The 19,037-nt window shown below is 44.7% G+C and overlaps 1 protein-coding gene across 1 annotated transcript in view; it reads left to right on the forward strand.

Moving 5' to 3' along the window:
• Positions 1-674: 674 nt before the first annotated feature.
• LOC142563143 (sodium-coupled monocarboxylate transporter 1-like) overlaps positions 675-19,037 on the forward strand; it is an 81,327-nt gene continuing 62,964 nt past the window's right edge. Inside the window, exons 1-4 of the mRNA XM_075673688.1 lie at positions 675-820; positions 6,164-6,304; positions 6,955-7,084; positions 10,561-10,649. Coding sequence (XP_075529803.1) covers positions 6,231-6,304; positions 6,955-7,084; positions 10,561-10,649 — 293 coding nt within the window. The 5' untranslated portion in view covers positions 675-820; positions 6,164-6,230. The remainder of the gene's footprint in view (positions 821-6,163; positions 6,305-6,954; positions 7,085-10,560; positions 10,650-19,037) is intronic.

The raw sequence follows: 19,037 nt of genomic DNA on the forward strand, positions 1-19,037 counted from the left end.
CTAAGTCCTATCCCATCCTGGCCCTTTTCATCACGATCACTACAGACGCTTTCAGCTCTACTTACCTCACTGTGGGTCTGTTACCAGTCTCGAGCGCATGCTCTGCCGATGCCCCTCGTTACAGGGACCCAATCGCATCATGAAAGAAGAATGGATTTCTGCCCTCCAGAGCTCAGAATTTTCACGGCAACTTCCGCAATCCCGAGAGCCCACGATGGGACAGTCAGGCTCGCCCTACCTTTCGCCACCTGGGAGTGGCCCGCAGCTCTGGCATAGGGCAAAGCTTCTCGGGAAGCGTTGGCCTAGGCCAGAATAAGTTCCTTTGTCTGTCTGTCCGTTTGAAGGCGTGTTGTTCTACTACTGGTAAACGTGTGACCGTTTATCAAGGCAGCAATATTTATGCGACCGCCTCTCAGGGTCAAAGTGATATACCCGCTCATGTTTCATGCAGAGCTATAGTGAGACGCACGGTGTTAACAGAAAACTGAAGTTGCAAGTGCTAAATTCTACATTGTCACTGGCTCATTTGTAATATTTTCCACGCTGTGGCGCCATTTTTACATGTATCAACTTGGCCGGCTGTCTGCGATATTGAGAAACATAAAAAGCATTTGAGAAATCTGTGCGAGCTTATGTGTGCAATCTTTATCTCCGTTTATTAGGGCGGACTGCGTGGTGTCGTGTGGGCTGACTGTCTGCAGGCTTTGCTGACGATTCTTGCACCCATCGTCATAATAGCCAAGGTCTCGTGGGATGCGACGAACGGTGACGCACGGATTCGTCCTCTGAGTGAAATATTGAACCACAAGTATTTGTTCAAGTAAGCGCGTTAGCAAACAGGGTTAACAAGCATGGCGCACTTGTCTTTACAGAATAATGTGAAAATGCCGTCTAATATTCTATTAATTGCGATTCTAGAACTGCCCTGTTCATACCGACACTCAAAATGACTTTAAACGCAACCTTTCTTAAAGTACTTGCCTTCTTTCCACACCCGTATTTAGAACTTCTTTTTTGTTCAAGACAATTTTTTCAGCATTTATCATACCTCGTTAAGTGCCACAATGGGCCAAGCATTCTGTTCAGACCCATTTTATATTGCACAATGGAGTGTAATGGGCTCTTAAAAATACACCTTCAATGGGAAGAAAGCATCAACGTCAAGATGCCGCAAAGATTGTAGTGGAATACTCAGGTCAGACAAAAATAATGCAGATAACTATGACGGACATTGACAATTACGAAGACACATTTGGAGGGCGATGCAAAATAGTCGCCACGAACGCTCTTGTCAGAAAAACTCTCTATTTGTTTTTGACAAACTACGCCACATGCAATTACATTTGCGCATAGAAAACCTCTGTCAGTCTGCAGGTTTTCCACACATTTAACATGCGTGCCACACATAAATGACTCGGTAGAATATTGGGAAAGCATGCACCATTTGAGATGTTGGCCTTAGGCTCTCTAGCACACCAATATACCATCATTAGCCTAATACGTTCCCTGCAGAATGAAGGCGTGTACGAGCGGTTCGATAATAAATAAGACTTTGTGTATCAGGCGCAAAGCTCCAGCAACTTCCGCTATTCTTTATTCTGCTTTGATCTACTCCATCCGATGCCTTGGAAAGTTGTTTCCTCGTGAATTCACCTTACATACCACAGTTCATTTCTATATTTACAGTCATAAAGCACCCATTTTTTACGAAATGGCAAGCTTACTGCTTTTGTGGTTGTGACGATCCCTTCCTAGTAGGAACTTGTCGGGAAGGTTAAAGATTTACTACAGTGTGCTACGCAAAAGGTCTGACTGCCTTCCAGATCTTCAATCCATGTGCCACGAAGAGCGAGGATTTTGATTTGGCAGTTGTTGTGACTTGTTTGTGATTGATCTGAAAAGCTGAAGAATAGTTCGAATTCCTCCGCGCGCGTGATCGACTCCACTGCAAAGGGATAAAACGGAAAGTACTCAGACTGTGTCAACATATGCAGCTCACGTCACCTAGGCTTACCAATATAGGCATGATATTTTGATGTACAGTGGCTTCGAGCTAACAAACGCACGCCCTATTGCTCCAATTTTCAAAATCTTGACATCAACACATACACAAAGCATTTCTCTGAACGAGCAGAAAAGGAAAATCTTGCCATTCATGCCGAATTCTTGCGGATCCAGTGATAGAGGAGCGAATATTCCAAGTGCGACGATGTAACAAACACAATTTTCATTTTGCTAAACCTGGGGCGACATCTATGGAAGCATTTCCAAACATCACCAAAAAAACATATTCAGAGAAGCACCACAAATGGTAGTGCCAGCCTGTCGCACATTGTGTGAATGGGTTCGAATCCTAAAGCATTTTTGCCAGATCACAATACGAGACCTATGTGTACCGTTATTCCACAAAGGGTTAATATAACCTTTATAAGTAGCATATAGAAAGCAAATAGGTCACAAATATTTTACGTATATCTGGCAAATAACTGTAAGAACCCACAGGACAAGCTGGATCTGCTAGTGACGTCTGCTTCTTCTATAGATTGGCCTTTCCAAGAGCAAATATCCTTGTGGATGCCAGCTATCTGGTCCACCTTTGTGCGTAGAAAGTCCCAGTGGGCGGTTACCTCACCCGGGTCCATCCCCTTTCCTACAGGAAGGGAATAGCTTGAAGATACCGCACGAAGTAATTCACACTAGGCGCTGTGTATGTTGACTACTCTTGTTTTACGCCAGTGAAAGGCATTTCTACGAGCACTAATTATCCTCCTTGAACCAAACGGAGAAGCGCTGGTGATGACACGTCGGAAGTGCGCCGGCCCAATGGAAAAGCGACTGGCAGCTAACGCGTGAGCCACCACTTGTCAAGATACAGCAAACTTTGATGCCCTGCGGAAGTGCTTGTTCGGTATTTCCTAATTCTATTTGTTTGAAAAGGCGGGAATGCAGCCTTAGCGAAAGCAGCCGGTTGACGAAAGTAGCATTAATAACTCAAAGTAGCTGGCTGACATGACTGGTACCGCCAACAGTGTGCCCATGAGACATTTGAAGCTTTCAGCATTTTGACACATGGGGATGCATGTATTGGCTCCCGGTTACTGTCACCACTGACAAATTATTAACTTGACTACATTAGACTAAAGCTTTAAATTTGTTTCAAGGTCGCGTTGTGAGGTTCAGAAAATATCACGTGACACAAGGAAGGCCAGAAACGAACCAAAGCATGTGAAACAATGTAGAAGAGACAATTAATGAATAGCAAAGGTAGTCACAATAATAAATGATTACATTAGGGTGCATTAGGGTCGCTTAAGTGAATTGGAGTAGATTAAGAAAGATTCAAGTGGATTACACTGAGTTATGGTGGCTCATAGGGGTTATCATGGATTAGAGTGCATTGAATTTTTATATTTTTATTCACAGAATACTGCAGACCCTTCTGTACCCTTGCAGGAGGGGCAAAGCAATACAAAACAATACAAAAAACAACTAATTGACAAGTTTATGAAAAACTAGTGAGTATAGCGTAGGGATGTTTTGGGAATCCAGGTGCTGATGTTTATTACCTAGTACTTCGTGCTTTCTTTTATGGCCAGACATAGTAGCTCCTCCAGACTCCCAGTCTTAAGCAGTCCGGTGGCTTGACCAGCTTTTACCAGTTCTTCGACTGTTCAGCAAACCCAGTCTATGATTGGAGGCCACTAAAAGATGACATCGTACTCTTTTCCTAAGCACCATAAAGCCATCCAAGTACTTTACATATAATTATACGCTTCGATTACGATGCCGACAGGGGCAACAAAATGCCGAGAGTGAGGGAGGTATACTAGGCCAGGTGCAACCAAATTAGGAAGGCCGAATAAGCTTCAAGAAATACACTCCCCCACCAGAACAGGAATTGGCCTGCCTGGTGCAGTCATCATCATCATCATTAGCCTATTTACGCCCACTCTAGTGCAAAGGCTTCTCCCATACTACTCCTACTACTCCGGTCATGTGCTAATTGTGGCCATGTTGTCCCAGCAAACTTCTTAATCTCATCCGCCCAACTAATTTTCTGCTGCCTCCTGCTACGCTTCCCTTCTCTTGGAATCCAGTCTGTAAACCTTGAACACCATCGGTTATCTTGTCTCCTCATTACATGTCCGGCCCATGACCCCCCCCCCCCATTTCTTTTTCTTGATTTCAGCTAAGATGTCAATAACTCGAGTTTGTTCCCTCACCCAACCTGCTCTTTTCGTATCCCTTAACGTTACACCCATCATTTTTCTTTCCATAGCTCCTTGCGTCGTCCTCAACTTAAGTAGAACCCTTTTCGTAAGCCTCCAGGTTTCCGCCCCGCAGTTGAGTATTGGTGCAGTATTCGACCAATATTTCCCTCACGACTCTTGCAATTACCTGCGGCCCTCATTCCCAAGCGGCTGCGGAGAATCTAAGGCGTCGGTCGGGCCTGATATGCTGCAGAAAGTGCTAAGAATCTTTGTATGTGGACAGGAAGCCAGCGGAAATAGAACCTCGCCTAGCTTAACACGTGAACCCTCTAGAGTGAGGTTAACTTAGCGGTTCTTTGATCAATTACGAAGAATTATGTACAAGGCTTAGGAGGGAGATTGAACGGCGAATATATCAACAACCTTCAGTTTCCACATGACATCATTCTGTTCAGCAACACTAAGGAAAAATTGCAGCAAGTAATTGATGACTTTACCAGGAAGACTGTATGAGAAGGCTTGAAGATTATTATGCAGAAGACAAAGGTAATGTTCAACAGCTTGGCAAGGGAACAAGAATTCGTGATCGTGAGTGAGTCTCTGAAACTGCTCAAAACCACGTTTATCTAGACCAATTACTCACAGTGGACCCGATTTCGAGAAGAACATTTCAGAAAAACAAAAGTGGATTGGAGGGAACAACGGCCGCCATTACGTAATCCTGCCTGGGGGCGTACCAGTGTCGTTGAAAGAAAAAGGGCACAATCATTTCATTTTACCGGTGCTATATATGAGAGAGAAAGTTGCAGGTTAACTTAGAACTTCGAGAACAAGTTAAGGACCTGGCAAAAAGCGATGGGACAAAGGCTGTTAGGCGTAACGCGAACAGACAACAAGAGTGTGGTATGGATCAAGAAAACAAGCAGGGATATTCCATATTTTAGTTGACTTTAAGAGAATAAAATGGAAGCTAGGCAGGCCATGTAATGCGTAGAACAGATAATGGATGGACCGCTAGAGGTACACAACGGGGGCCGAGGGAAGGGAAACGCAGTCGAGAACGACAGAAAATTAGGTGGGGTGATGCAATCAGGAATTTGGCCAGGCGCAAGTTGGAATCAGCTTCACAAGAAAAGGTGATTGGAATTCGCTGGGAGTGGCCTTCGTCCTGCAGTGAAATTAAAAATATGCGAACGACGATGATGCTTTGCATGCTCGGGGACACAAAGCCGCTTTAATTTTGAACTAGGCCGCACATGACGATGACACATGAAAGGTGCCACACAGCGGCATGCCATCGTGAAACATTATTGTAGCGCATACCGTTCCCGGACATAAGAAGGACGCGGGCCCGATGTGTGCTCGTGATGCGCCTTCTTACGTCCTCATCTGCGGGCGCTATAACAGCTGTGCAAGGTTGTCAATGAAAATGATTTCGTATAGACCAGAACAACATTTCAAACACATTTAGGTTAATAACCGGAGATATGTCTGTGTGTGCTAACAACTCTCAACCCTAAAATTCCGAGCATTGCAATAGGTTAGTCAATCATCATTTTAATGGGTATTCGCCTATGCGTCTTAAATATTTACTTGTTTACCGCTTAAACTACCCAGCGTGCAAGTCTATAGTTTCCACTTTATGCGTAAAAATTCCTCATTACGCTTACATGGCGAAGGGGATTGCGGCAAACTACAACACAACTCATGTCCATTGGTCATTCCTCGCAAGTTAGATCTATTCATATTGCTTTCCTGATACCTCTCCATATGTTTTTCTGAGTGGTAAACGGAATTGACCTTCATCTAGCTTTACTACGATTACTTTCATTCCAACTTTTTTAAGGACGGCTTCGGGAGCAACAAGTATACCTGTTTGTTTCTTCAATATCAGCTTTTTTGTGTCTCGAGGTGGGTTTCCTAAAACAGAACAATTTACCTGTGCGTTTCAGTTTTGGTGTTGACTTTACCACGGACGAAACAGTTTGGGCTGTACTGATTGCAACGGCACCGACATTCATGAACCGAATCTGTTTGGACCAGGGTACCGCACAGAGGTACTTCGCATCCAGAACTCAAAAGGAAGCAAAATGGTGAGTAAAACGTTGATATCGGGTTGCTGATTGACTAAGTTTGCGTGTGATGTGCCGGGTCGGCTGATTTGATGCGCTTAGACCGCGTCAGCGTGAGCAGGCGAGTGCGTTCAGGGAACACGGATCTCATCGTCTCATCCTAGGGTTTCTGCATATGGTTACTTTGGGCGCTGAAGCCTGCTATTATCAATGATGTTTCTTTTGCTTACGCGCTACCATTTTCTCAAACTAGCAAATTTATAACCTTGAGGCGCGATAAAACATGCTTTCCAGTATATGTCTACTATCGGGTGACTTGAAACAGAGCCTAAGTAGTTTTTGTATATATCAAGAAACTACAATGGTTTTCTACAATATTTGTTGTGTCACTAATGGTTAGTAGTAAATGAAAATCATTAGTCAAGAAACCTATTTAAAAGCTTGCCGTCACGACAACCGGAAGTTGTACATTTTCTCGTATTATTACATATCACTTGGTATCTTACAAGTCTATTTCTACAGGAAACATACGAATACAAAAGAAAGGCGCACATATAATCTGTATCGCACGAAAAATAAGAGTAAGAATCGGCCTGCAAACACAAAGCTCAATTGCACTACTTACACGGAATGGTACGTAGTTATTCAATGTGCCTCTCCGCGCATTACAGGACCGTCATCGTGGGTACAATAATGACGTGTGTCTTCTATGCCCTCCTGACCGGTGTTGGTGCAGCCCTCATATGCAGGTACCGAGGCTGTGATCCGATCCTTTCCGGATCCATCAACAGACTTGACCAGGTGATGCAACCACGGCTGGCGCGTTATATTGCCTAAGGTCAAGCCTATTGCTTTGCGGTGTGTAGATGACCAGAAGTATCACATTAAGAATCTCTGAGAAGTTCCAAAGAAAACTTTGGCCGTACAATGCAATTTGATTCAGATATAGATTACAGAAGTTAATTTCGAATTTCGACTTCACTAAAAATTGAAAGGACCCATTCAATAAAGATGCGGCAGCTCAGGATCGTATTTAGAATTACACGCCACCCACGAGTGCATTAAATTTACAATGAAGGACACAGCCGATAAATAAATTTTTTGTTTGGCAGTACACACTAATTAATGGCTTTCTTAAAGAAACGCGAATCCCGTTGGAGACAGCGAAGATAGGATAACTCGTTATCGGTGTTGTCTTGCCAAAGCTCAAATTCCAGATAAATTAAATAAAGATATCGTGGCCTAGTGGTTAGAGCACCGGGCTACTGTGCTCGACGTCAGAGGTTCACTTTTGCCATCCGTAACATATTTACTTCCTTTTATTCAAAGAAGGAGAGACAGGAACCTACCTGCCTACGTGTAGGAAAGTGCAAACAATGCTTCACTATCAATATCATATCAGAGGAAGCCAACAAACAAATGCACCAAGGACAACATAGGGGAAATTACTTGTACTTACTAGTCGAATTAAAAATATGATAATTAAATGGCAGTGAAAGTGGATGAACAAACAACTAGCCGCAGGTGGGGAACAATCCCACGTTTTCGTATTACGCCTGCGATGCTCGAAGCCGTGGAATGCGAAGACGTGGGATCGCTGCCCCCCTGCGCCTTGTTGTTTCTTCATCCACTTTCATTTCCATTTTTTATCATATCTTTAATTCAATTAATAAGTACAAGTACTTTCACATATGTTGTCCTTTGTGTCTTTGTTTGTTGGCTTCTTATAATATGGTTAATAAAAATCGGGCCCCTCGCTTAACCCCCTTTCCTTTCGTTCACTATAAATATGTGTCCTCTGATTATTTTTAGCCTCCTATCTACTGTGCGTGGCCAGGCATTGCAAAGAGCGCTGTGTAAACATTGCACAGCCAACACATAAATCTGCGGAAAATATCTTCAATATTTTCTGATGCGGATTAACAACCGTTCTCTTAGGAAGTTTAAAATGCAGTAATTGGAACCTACGTTTAAACGAATATTGAGAATTATCACAGGAAATTTCGAAAGCTTAATCTTTTTATTTGGCTTATTAGAAGGAGTACGGATATTATTTCCTGTCACCGTCCAAGCGCGACGCATGACTACTTAGTCACCAATATTCAGTGTGGTACTCTTCACTAGAAGTATGGATGTCGTAAATGTTATTAGGATATGAACATAGCCAGTATTTTTGAAAAGCAGGCAAACGCATGTGACCATGTTTACCTTCCGAAAGCCATTTCTTTTTCCTTATTTATAGAATTTTTTTACACACTAGGAAGGCAAGAGCTGCAATAGGCACCAATAGGCAGTAAATGCAAAACAAGGCCAAATAAGCAATATTTGAAGAAAGTACGCATTGAATACACATGCAAGAGCTAAACTTCAAACCTAGCGGCTTGGGTGTTTCACAAAAATGCGCTGTGCAAAAACAGAAAAATTTTTCACTCCATGATAACTGATATCTGCAATGTCAAAAACATGTCTTGCCCAGGAAATTTCCTCGAAGGGTGCGTGAAATGGTATGGGCAAGCTTTATACACGCCTTGGAGTACAGTCACAGTAAAATATTTGCGCCAGAATTTAAATGAAGTGTTTCATATCAGGAGAGATACGGACGATTACAAAGTCACCATACTCCCTAAATAAACGAGAAGAAAGGGGGTTAACCGAGGGTCCCGATTTTTCTTAATCGTATCATAAGAAGCTAAGGAACAAAGACACAAAGGACAACACATATGAACTTACTTGTACTGAGTAATTGAAATAAAAAAATGATAAATTAGTGGACTTCAAAGTGGATAAAAAAACAACTTGCCGCAGGTGAGGAACGATCCCACGTCCTTCTCTATTACGCGTGCAACGCTCTACAAATTGAGCTACCGCGGCGCCGTCTTCCCACCGACTTTCTAGGGTATGTTACTACAAGAACGAACACTGGGAGGGTTAGCCAGCAGCACCACTCACACACCTTGGCGGCAGATGTCACACATCCTTTCTTCCGCAGGCATGGTGAGTACGTGATCTTTTTTGGGTGAAGGCAACTGGTCAGTAAACCCGCACGAGCTACCTGAAGGCATCACTGTTGACTTTAGTGTCCTTGGTGTCTTTGTTGGTTTGTTAGCATATGCATTAGAAAAATCGGGCCCTTCGGTTAACCCCATTTCTTCTCGTTCATTATGTAATGAAGGTCTCGAATGCGGCAACCACCCCGTTCCAACGGGGATGCTCATAGTATGCGCCCATCCAAGGCTCCCCATCCATCGCAGCTCTATAATAACGCCCGCCTTCGCGCATAGCGTACGTCGCGAGCGTTTCCAGGGAAACACTACGGTTACATACGCTGCAGTTGCCGTGAAGCGTGAGAAGCAGTCAGGGATCTTTTGATGTTATCGCGTTCCACTTTTAAAGGCGGAGCTTAGGCGTCCTCCAAATTTCATTTCTGTTACAATATATAGAAACGAATTTATCAACATTTCAATCATTACGAGCAACATTTTTTGACCCTCAAGTTGAAAAATCTATTGCTTACGCAAAGTAGGAAGCCAGTCGAATCACTCGACTGCCGCAACGCTGAAAGCTGATGGCGGGTGGCTGAAAACTCAACAGTGGCGCCACTGTGATCGGTAGCGATGCACATTTTTAAAACCTTTAGCAGTTTTACAGATGCACATCATCTAGCGTGAAGCATCGGTCCTGTCTCATCCGTCGTTCGCTGAGTTCGTGCTTAAAGGGGCGACAATCTAGAATTTGGGCTGACACTTTGCGTTTCAGCAGGGCGGTGACACAACCAAAGAAGGGGAGGAAACAGTTATCAGCAGCAGTTGGTGCGATTTTGGATGAGCTAATTCACCGCTTATATTCAGGCTCGCCCGTTAAACTTCTTATTTACTATGTATAGAGGTTCTAGAACGTATGAGCAAAGGCACTCCTCGTAACGTACGTGGCCATGAAACGGGGCTTCTTTGGACACATTGGCTAATTGAAACGTTGCCCGCGTCGGTAATTGCTAAAACTATGGTGCCAGATCGTCCTATCCCTGCCAGACGGCCCAAGCACATTTTCTTTGTGCTCTCGACATCCCTAGCGCCTGCTGGTCAGCGCCGGCTTACAATACCGCTCGGCAGCAAACTTTGAGACCTAACTAACCTTTGTGGTCGAGCGTCTTGCCAGAAGGGCAATTGTCAGCACGTATAGTTTTCAACGGAGACCCTAACTTGCAAGTAAATTCAGTGGCGGTTTTACACGAAGGGCCTAAAAGTTTATTTCATGTTCTTATTTTTACGCACGTGCAGTTGCTCCCATTTTACCTTCTTGAAGACATCAGTACATTTCCTGGGCTTGTTGGAGTCTTCCTTGCAGGAGTCGTGAGTGCTTCCATAAGGTATAGTACTCTTTTACTTGTGTTCCTATCCGGGTCAAAGAAAAAAAGAAATGAATAATGAAATTTTGAGGGTATGTGTACTGGCGAAATGTCAAACTTAGAGGTTCCCTGAACTATAACGATTTCATGCACATACAGGGAGCTTATACACTTCATGTGTGTTCCTGCCTGATGTGCTTGCAAGTGTGGTTAGCTGTTCCTGATGCATTTCTAAATGCAGTTCAATCTGCCGGCATGAAAAGTAGGGGAGCAACATAATGTGTACTAGAGGGTGCCAGGTGAGGAAGTTAAACCTCTGGTGCCGAATGAGTACAGAATATTCCAGTTTGAGAGAGTATGTGGTGGATGAATTGGTACTTTGTTAGTTGTGAGACACGTGAAGGTAGTCACTGTTGGCGAGCTCTCTCTCCGGCAGCTGTCTTCTAGCGCTATTCAAGAGGTCTAAGGTTACAAATAATTCATTTGATTTCCAACTTGCGGTGCATCAGTATATTGTGGGAGTTGGTAAGGCTCCCCTTTTAATAGTCATCTCGTAGGCGGCGCTTTCTTGATCACGTAGTGACACTTCCACTGTTAGCCTCAGCTTGCCGAAGAAACCGTTGCGGCGCAGCAAGTTGCTGTTTCAGCGTTTTTCCCCGACAATGACTACGTCAGAGGTCGCAAACTGGCCAAAACTTTACATGACGTGGAAGTGTCGGATATCCATGCTTCTTACCTTATTACGCCTTGTCTACAAGGTGCAGCACTGTCACATAATGGGTGTACTTGACGGCCTGGTTAGAAATACTTTTCCATAGGACACAGCATTACGTACCTTCAGTCATTGTAATAAATCGAGAGTACAGCCATTCTTCACCATTTGTTCATTATTCATTGCGAACAGCTTGGAAGCAACAAGTTGTCGCGTCCTTGGCTCAGTAACGCAATTTCGTTCGGTGTTATTGCATTGCTCATTTCCTGCGTAAGCATTCATAAGCATGTCAAGGGCGCTAGACTTATTTATGCCTCACTTGGACCCTAAAACGTCCATTATTTGAACATTTTTACTAGCTTACAGAAGGTACGTAATCTCGTTCGTGACAGGTTTACGGTGATGCTGGTGATGAAACGACCTCCTACTATCATTCTTACGTAACATGTCTTACGTATGTGTTTAAACAACGTACGTATTGGTCAACATAGTTTCTAACGAGCGTGATCATACACAACACCTGCCTGTGAGTCTGAGTGCGGCTCAGTGAAGGAAGGCAGTCGTTAGCGGGAAACTGAAAAAAATAGTATCTACTACTGCGAGCGCGTGTCTACTAAATTTGTGGTACTATATGGCCATCATATTTTTCTCGTAACTTCATGTTTGATAAACAAAATAAACGTAACTTGTTTTGCCGCAGCAAATACATTGAGTTACAGGACGGCTTGTTAGTTGTTCCGGGGTTGTGGCGCGAATAAACCAGGATGAAATAAGGCAGCAGTGACAGCGAAGAAGAGTAAAAAGAAAGCTATTAACGGGTGGTAAATTTCTGGCTTCAGTAATTCTGCATTTTGCACTAAACACTGCGATTTGATAAGCTTTTAGTCCCAAAATCCATTAGAAATTCCAAGAGTACTTTAACTAGGACGCATCTCTACTCATGTTTTGTGAAGAAAGTCGTGCTTAGTAGAATTTAATAAAATGTATGCTTTACAGCAACCTGTCGGTGCAGTGAGTAATGGATGCGGTGCAGGGAGAGGTACAGAATAACTTGTATTGTCATGTAGTGGTGACGGCAAAGAACACAGTAGCATTACTGTGAATGACGAAACTAAGTTTTGTTGGGCGAACCTGTGCCCACAAAAACGGCTACACTTAAAGCACAACGATAGCGGCGAACACATTCCGCAATCGTCGAAATCTCATCAGCGGGTCAAGCGTGTCAGCTTTTATACATGAGACGTCGAACGTTCGAGAGTAATCGCTGATGCCCGCGTGTCTTCCAGAAAGTTATACACCATTCGCGTAGCGCATACATGCAATCAGATTACGCAAGGTTCGGTGACAACAGACATCGGATAAAACGATCGATAACGTTCGAGAAATTTCCTATATATGCGGGCGCGTCCCACGCTGAACAATAACATTTGTTTGATGGTGAAAAGCGGCCACCCGGAAAAGATAAACAAGTACACGTGCCAATGCTCCCCTATCAAAAGGCATCATCCCGATGACACAAACACAACAGGAGAGCTAAACACAAAAGGACGCCTACTAAACAAAAGGAACAAATGAGCAAAGAAACAAAGTCCAAAGCAACACCGTCCTAAAGAAAGTCCAAAGGTCAGCCATGCAAAGTCACAAAGTTCATTAGCGCTGGTAGAACGGTTTAAGTCGCACAACATGGACTACTTCAGCTCGTGAGCGGCGCCACTATGACAGCGAAATGCTGTCTGGCACGGCTTCATAGCCGAGTGTAGCATTGCGTCGGATAATCTTGTAGGATACGAAATAGCGACGTAAATCCTTCTCGAGAAGTCCTCATCGGAGTATGGGGAACCGAAATATGGTTGCCGGACTGGTACTCGGCGTAGCGTCGTCGAAGCTTGTAGTGTCGGCTGTCGGTAGTCTTCTGGTCCTTGATCTGCAGGCGGGGAAGCTGTCGGGCTGCTTCGGCGCGCTGGAGATAGGTGGCGACGTCAAGATTCTCTTCGTCGCAGAGGTGTGGCAGCATGGCGTCGATAGTAGTCGTCGGCTTCCTGCCGTAAACCAGCTTGAATGGCTTGATCTGTGTTGTTTCCAGCACCGTCGTGCTGTAGGCAAATGCTACGTATGGCAGGACCGTGTTTCACGTCTTGCGCTCGATGTCGACGTACACGGCTAGCAAATCGGCGAGGCTCTTGTTCCGGTACTGCGTGAGAGCGTTAGTCTGCGGGTGGTAGGCAGTTGTCCTCCTGTGACTTGTCTGCTTGTATTGCAGAATGGCTTGGGTGAGCTCTGCTGTAAACGCCGCTCCTCTGTCGGTGATGAGGACTTCTGGGGCACCGTGCCGCAGCAGGACCTTCTCAACGAAACATTTCCCCACTTCGCCTGCGCTACCTTTCTACAGAAGCATAGTTTCAGCGAAGCGAGTGAGGTAGTCTCTCGCCACGACGATCCACATATTTCCTGATGTTGACGACAGAAACGGTCCCAACAAATCCATCCTGATCTACTGAAAAGGTCGGTAATGATGTTTTATCGGCTGTAGTAATGCGGCTGACCTTGTCGGTGGTGTCTTGCGTCGCTGACCGTCTAGGCGTGTCTTCACGTAACGGGCGACGTCGGCGGTCAGGCCCGGCCAGTAATACCTTTCTTGTATCCTCGATGGCGCCCGCGAAAAACCGAAGTGCCCAACGGTCGGATCGTCATGTATAGCGTGCAGTAGTACTGGACGCAGCGCTGAAGGAATAAGAAGAAGGTATTTGGCGCGGACTAGTGAAACGTTCTTCTTTACGAGTACTCATATCATGAGAAGCCAACAAACACTGAAACCAAGAACAACATACGGGAAATTACTTGTGCCTAATAAATGAAATAAGGAAACGATAAATTAATGGTAATTGAAGTGGATGAAAAATCAACTTGCCGTAGGTGGGAACCGAACCCACAACCTTCGAATTTCGCGTGCGATGCTCTACCAATTGAGCTGCAGCGGCGCTGTTTCCCCATCCGCTTTCTTTTGTATTTATGTGTCTTAGTAGAACCCTGCGAGTGTTAGCCAGCGCCACCACTCACAGACCTTGGCGGCTGACGTGGAACGTCCTTCTTGCCGCAGGTGTCACGAGAACCTGATCATTTTGGGTGAAGGCAACTGGTCAATAAACCCACATATGCTACCTGAAGGCATCAATGTAGCCGGATTCGAGACCCTCGTTATGTAATGAACGAGAAGAAAAAGGGGGGTTAACCGAGGGGCCCGATTTTATTAGTCATATCATGAGAAGCCAACAAACACTGACACCAAGGACAACATAGGGGAAACTACTTGTGCTGAATAAATGAAATAAGGAAACGATAAATTAATGGGAATTAAAGTGGATGAAAAAACAACTTGCCGCAGGTGGGAACCGAACCTGCGCCCGAACGCCGAACTTTGGGCTTTCATTTATCGTCATTGATGTATCGTGGCTCGACTCTGAAAATGCGAAAGCACTGTCTATTTCGGTGAATTCCGAAAATTCGACCGTCCTAGACTTATTAAATTAAATTATGCGGTTTTACGTGCCAAAACCACTTTCTGATTATGAGGCACGCCGTAGTGGAGGGCTCCAGAAATTTCGACCACCTGGGGTTCTTTAACGTGCTCCTAAATCTAAGTACACGGGTGTTTTCGCAATTGGCCCCTATCGAAATGCGGCCGCCGAGGCCGGGACATAGACTTATTAAGATGCCTGATGTTCGTCATCAGCAAACTTGCTCGATCTTGATGAAGGAGGACGACAGCAGTTGCGACCCATATGTGAATGTCCAAAAGCAGCAGTGTGTCTGTTTCGACGAACGTATCTATGATGAGGTTTTCAATGACACCGACGGAAAATATGACACTTATATAAGAATGAGACACCGACTTGGCTTTCGGGAATGATCAGAGGGGCGTGGTGCAGATTTGATCAATTGGCGCTCATTGGCCTATCGATAGGTTTACGCAGTAGGAGTGAAGTTCGATAACAACACTGTTTTCGCTCAGAATGCCCATGCCAAAGAGGACGTTGGGAGCCTGCTCTTGCAGGAGGACGAAGTTTACAAGAAACATGTGACCACGAACTGTCACCCTCACAACGCATCTTCTAATCGGCGTTATCAGGTGAACTTCCGCAGTACGGATTTGCAGACCACTCCACATGGTTCTGATTTTAAGCAGCTAGGTAACAAACCGCCCATTCATGACCGAGTAGTAAGCCCGGTATCGAAGAGTGCTGTTACTTGCCCTCCGTCGATGAACACCTGCAGATCGACATTTGTCGTGCCTCGCTGGTGGCCGGCCCTAGACTACGTGGTCCGCAGCTTGGCCCGGTCGCGGCTTCTTGGGATGGAAGCCTCTTTTGCAGCGAATTCTTGCGTCGTTCCGTAGCATCGTCGTCGGCGAAACGTGATGATACGTCATCGTCGGGCCTTCTGGTGCCGTCATGCTCGTCACGTCGTGTGGTGTCGTGGCGTCGGGTTGCATCGTCGTCTGGAGAGCCTTTTTCTTGTCTCGCTCAAAAGCGGCGCCACCTGTAGACGCCGCGGGACCTAGCTTCCCCTAAGAGGGCGTGGCGACCATTCCCTCGTGTAGCTGGCGTACAATCAATTCTACCAGCATATATTGTACAAGGCTTATCGATAGCGGCGTGGCATGAAACCTGCCGTCTCCTGGAAGTAGGCTTCGATTGCTCTCTGCCACTGACCTGGTGCGGGACACGGGGAGTAGACAGAGAAGCCTGAAGTTCCCGCTTGTGGTAGGGGCAAACTAGGAAAAGGGGCCTACTTGGCGGCAGGGACAGCTCGGCAGGCATTGATTCGAAGTCGTTCACATGTCCATGTTGTTCGGCGTGGAAGTTCGGTATACTTTAGAGCAGGTAGGCGTCCGCGGGTGTGCTGGCGTCCGATAGAGCTGGGCGCGCAGTTGTTTATGACTCACTGCTTTGAGCTGTTTGGCATGCCTGGCTACAAACACTATCAGCGTACGTCATCACTCGTGGTGCTTATCATGGCGGTTAAGGTGTCGGAGTGGCTTGTAGGGGCACCTGTTCCCTAGTCTACCCTGCAGCTTTTTACGAATTACGGCCCTGAGGCTTTGCAGCTGAGCTAGTTTAGCTGGGAGCAGAATCCGTAGATTTTCACGGACAACTTCTCAGATGTTTCTTGGATACCAATGGGGATAACTGGGTTGTTCTCATCGTATGTTGTCCTGAACACCTACATATTCCATCGCTCATAGCAACAGAGACGTTTCTACGGTTGATGCTGCGGTAGCAAATTCTGTGACCGTCTTCCGGGGTTGCGGAAAAGCCTGTGAAATAGTTGCTCTTTTATGGCCGTCATCAGGTATTGAAGCTCTTTTTATTCTTTGATATATTTGTGCTCGCGTGTAGGAATACAAACATTTACTCGACAAACAGTGTGACATCCGCACATGCACCAGATATCGCGTATTGATGACGGGGTCCAAGCAGAAATACAACAAGGCGAAGTTTGACAATAATCAGGAACCTCTGCTCATGTCAATGCGAAGTCTAACTCAGCGGTCGTGAGAGCAAGTGCATTTGGGGTTCGTCCTTCGAAGGACTTCGTTTCAACTTATGTAACAGCGCGAGAAAAGTGAGGAACGGATGACAAATGAGACGGAGTGAAAAGAGCGGTGATTTCCAACTATTTATTCTACTGACCATGTTAGGATTATCTACAGATACGAAGCGCCAGCAGGAAATGAAAAAAAAAATGGAGAAAGGAAAAGAAAAAGAACGATCAGCATGAGTGGCACAAGGTGATATCACCAATCTCCCAATCACCAATCATCTAAAAACTTTAGCTCTTCCTTGATCAATGTAAGTGATCGCATGCTTACACACCCCTCTCCTGGACGAGCAATCTGGACCGCCTCGATAATCTCTCTAACGCACTGATCCTTGTGTGGATAAACAATTCTGCTTTTTCTTTAAATACAGGCACGCATGGATAATTACGATGACGCGTAGACTTGTCATCACATTTGCGACAACATAAGATAAGCTGGCTCTGATTACCTTTACTTATATTCTTTTTGTGCTCTTTTAGCCTAGTGCTTATGCATCTACAAGTATGTTTAATGTATTCGCGTCCGCAAGATGCAATTAACGACACCCTCGTCGCCAGACAAAACATCCTGAATATTGAATCGTGAATGAATTTTTCTCTTTGCTATTGCACGGGTTTGTTTTCCTGCAAAGGCTTGAAAGTTTGGACGGAGCCGAAAACAAAACGTCAATGCCTACGCGTTTTCCAGACTTCTTCAGTTTCTGGGAAGCCTGGTGTATATACGGAATAATGGATATTTATTGCGCGCAACCCGAACTGTCACATCTTTTTTCTCAGATTGCCGGGCTGTTTTCAGTTTTTTGGAACACGCGTTTGGCTAAAAGAGACCACAAGAAATTACGGGTATCCCGCGTCATACAGCCGTCTGTTTTTAAGTGAGAGGGTTTGTTATATATTGTTTCATATGTCTTTTTTGTATTATATTTTGTTAGAGCGTTAGTAAACCCGTAAATAACAATGCTACGCTTCACGAGCTTGGAGTGGGCAGATACAGCGGGCAATAACGCTCTTTTTCCTCTCGGTTCATAACGGCAACATACGTAATGAATAAAAAACTTCAGTCGTAGCTCAAAAAGCCTAATGAAAATATTCTCAGAATGCTCATGCATGAAAATTAAAGGTCTTAAATTTCGTATGAATATGTCAAGCACTTTTTCAGCTGTTTAATGAAACTCCGCTGTGGCCTTGTGACTGACTATTAAACAGTTGTCTAGAAATATAAAACTTGGATAACACTTTTTCCTTTTGCAAATTTGTTGATCTTTATGTCATGTATAGGCTAAACATGAGTCGCTAAGGACAGGGACAATAAATGACCTAATACCAATTCAGCGTTTTTGCAGGTAAATACGTTTGTCCCAGTTGGCAAAGATAGGAATCAGTACACCCCAGGCAATTAAAAAAAAACAATAATGGGCACACCACCACTTTTTCGAAAGGAAACAGCACCTAACCCGTCAGTGGCCTGTCCAACAAACAATGGTAGTGTATCTTGCGATAAAGACTAAAAAATGTCTTTTATAGCGACCGAAAACGCCAACATACTTGCTTTCTTATTCTGCCGCAAATATTCCACAACCTGTGTGGAATTCTTAACTAGGAATGGGTCTTCGATTTCTAGCATAGCCAACTTACATTGTACAAGAAGAGCTAAACATTTGGGCCATGTTTCCTTGTGTCAAATAATCGCACGAATGGGGCAGCCAGCTTTATGTCTCCTCGCAGAAAAAAAAAAAGCATACGTAAACAATTTTTTTTCTTGTGAATTTTCTTGACAAGTGATTGCATTCCTAGCCGTTTGCACAGTTTCGATGCCACTGCATTCCTTGGTTTTTCCATGCTCACTTGTTTCATCCCACCAAAACTGCTGTTCGTAGCTTCGGCAGCTTTCCTACGGAACACCTAATGTTGAAGTACGGAAAAACCACCCCCTTTTTATCGGCCAGGAGAACACAAAGGCAGTTATCCGATAAAAAATCCTGCGCTTTTGTCATTAGACCTCAATAAGCGTTCGAGAACGTCAAGTTCTGGGAGGAGGAAGAAATAACTCTATTGAGTCCTGAGGAACCCATCCCCACCCACTCTTGATTTAGTGGTCG

The sequence above is a fragment of the Dermacentor variabilis genome, chromosome 11 (assembly GCF_050947875.1).
Source record: "Dermacentor variabilis isolate Ectoservices chromosome 11, ASM5094787v1, whole genome shotgun sequence".
In the NCBI taxonomy this organism is placed as follows: domain Eukaryota; kingdom Metazoa; phylum Arthropoda; class Arachnida; order Ixodida; family Ixodidae; genus Dermacentor; species Dermacentor variabilis.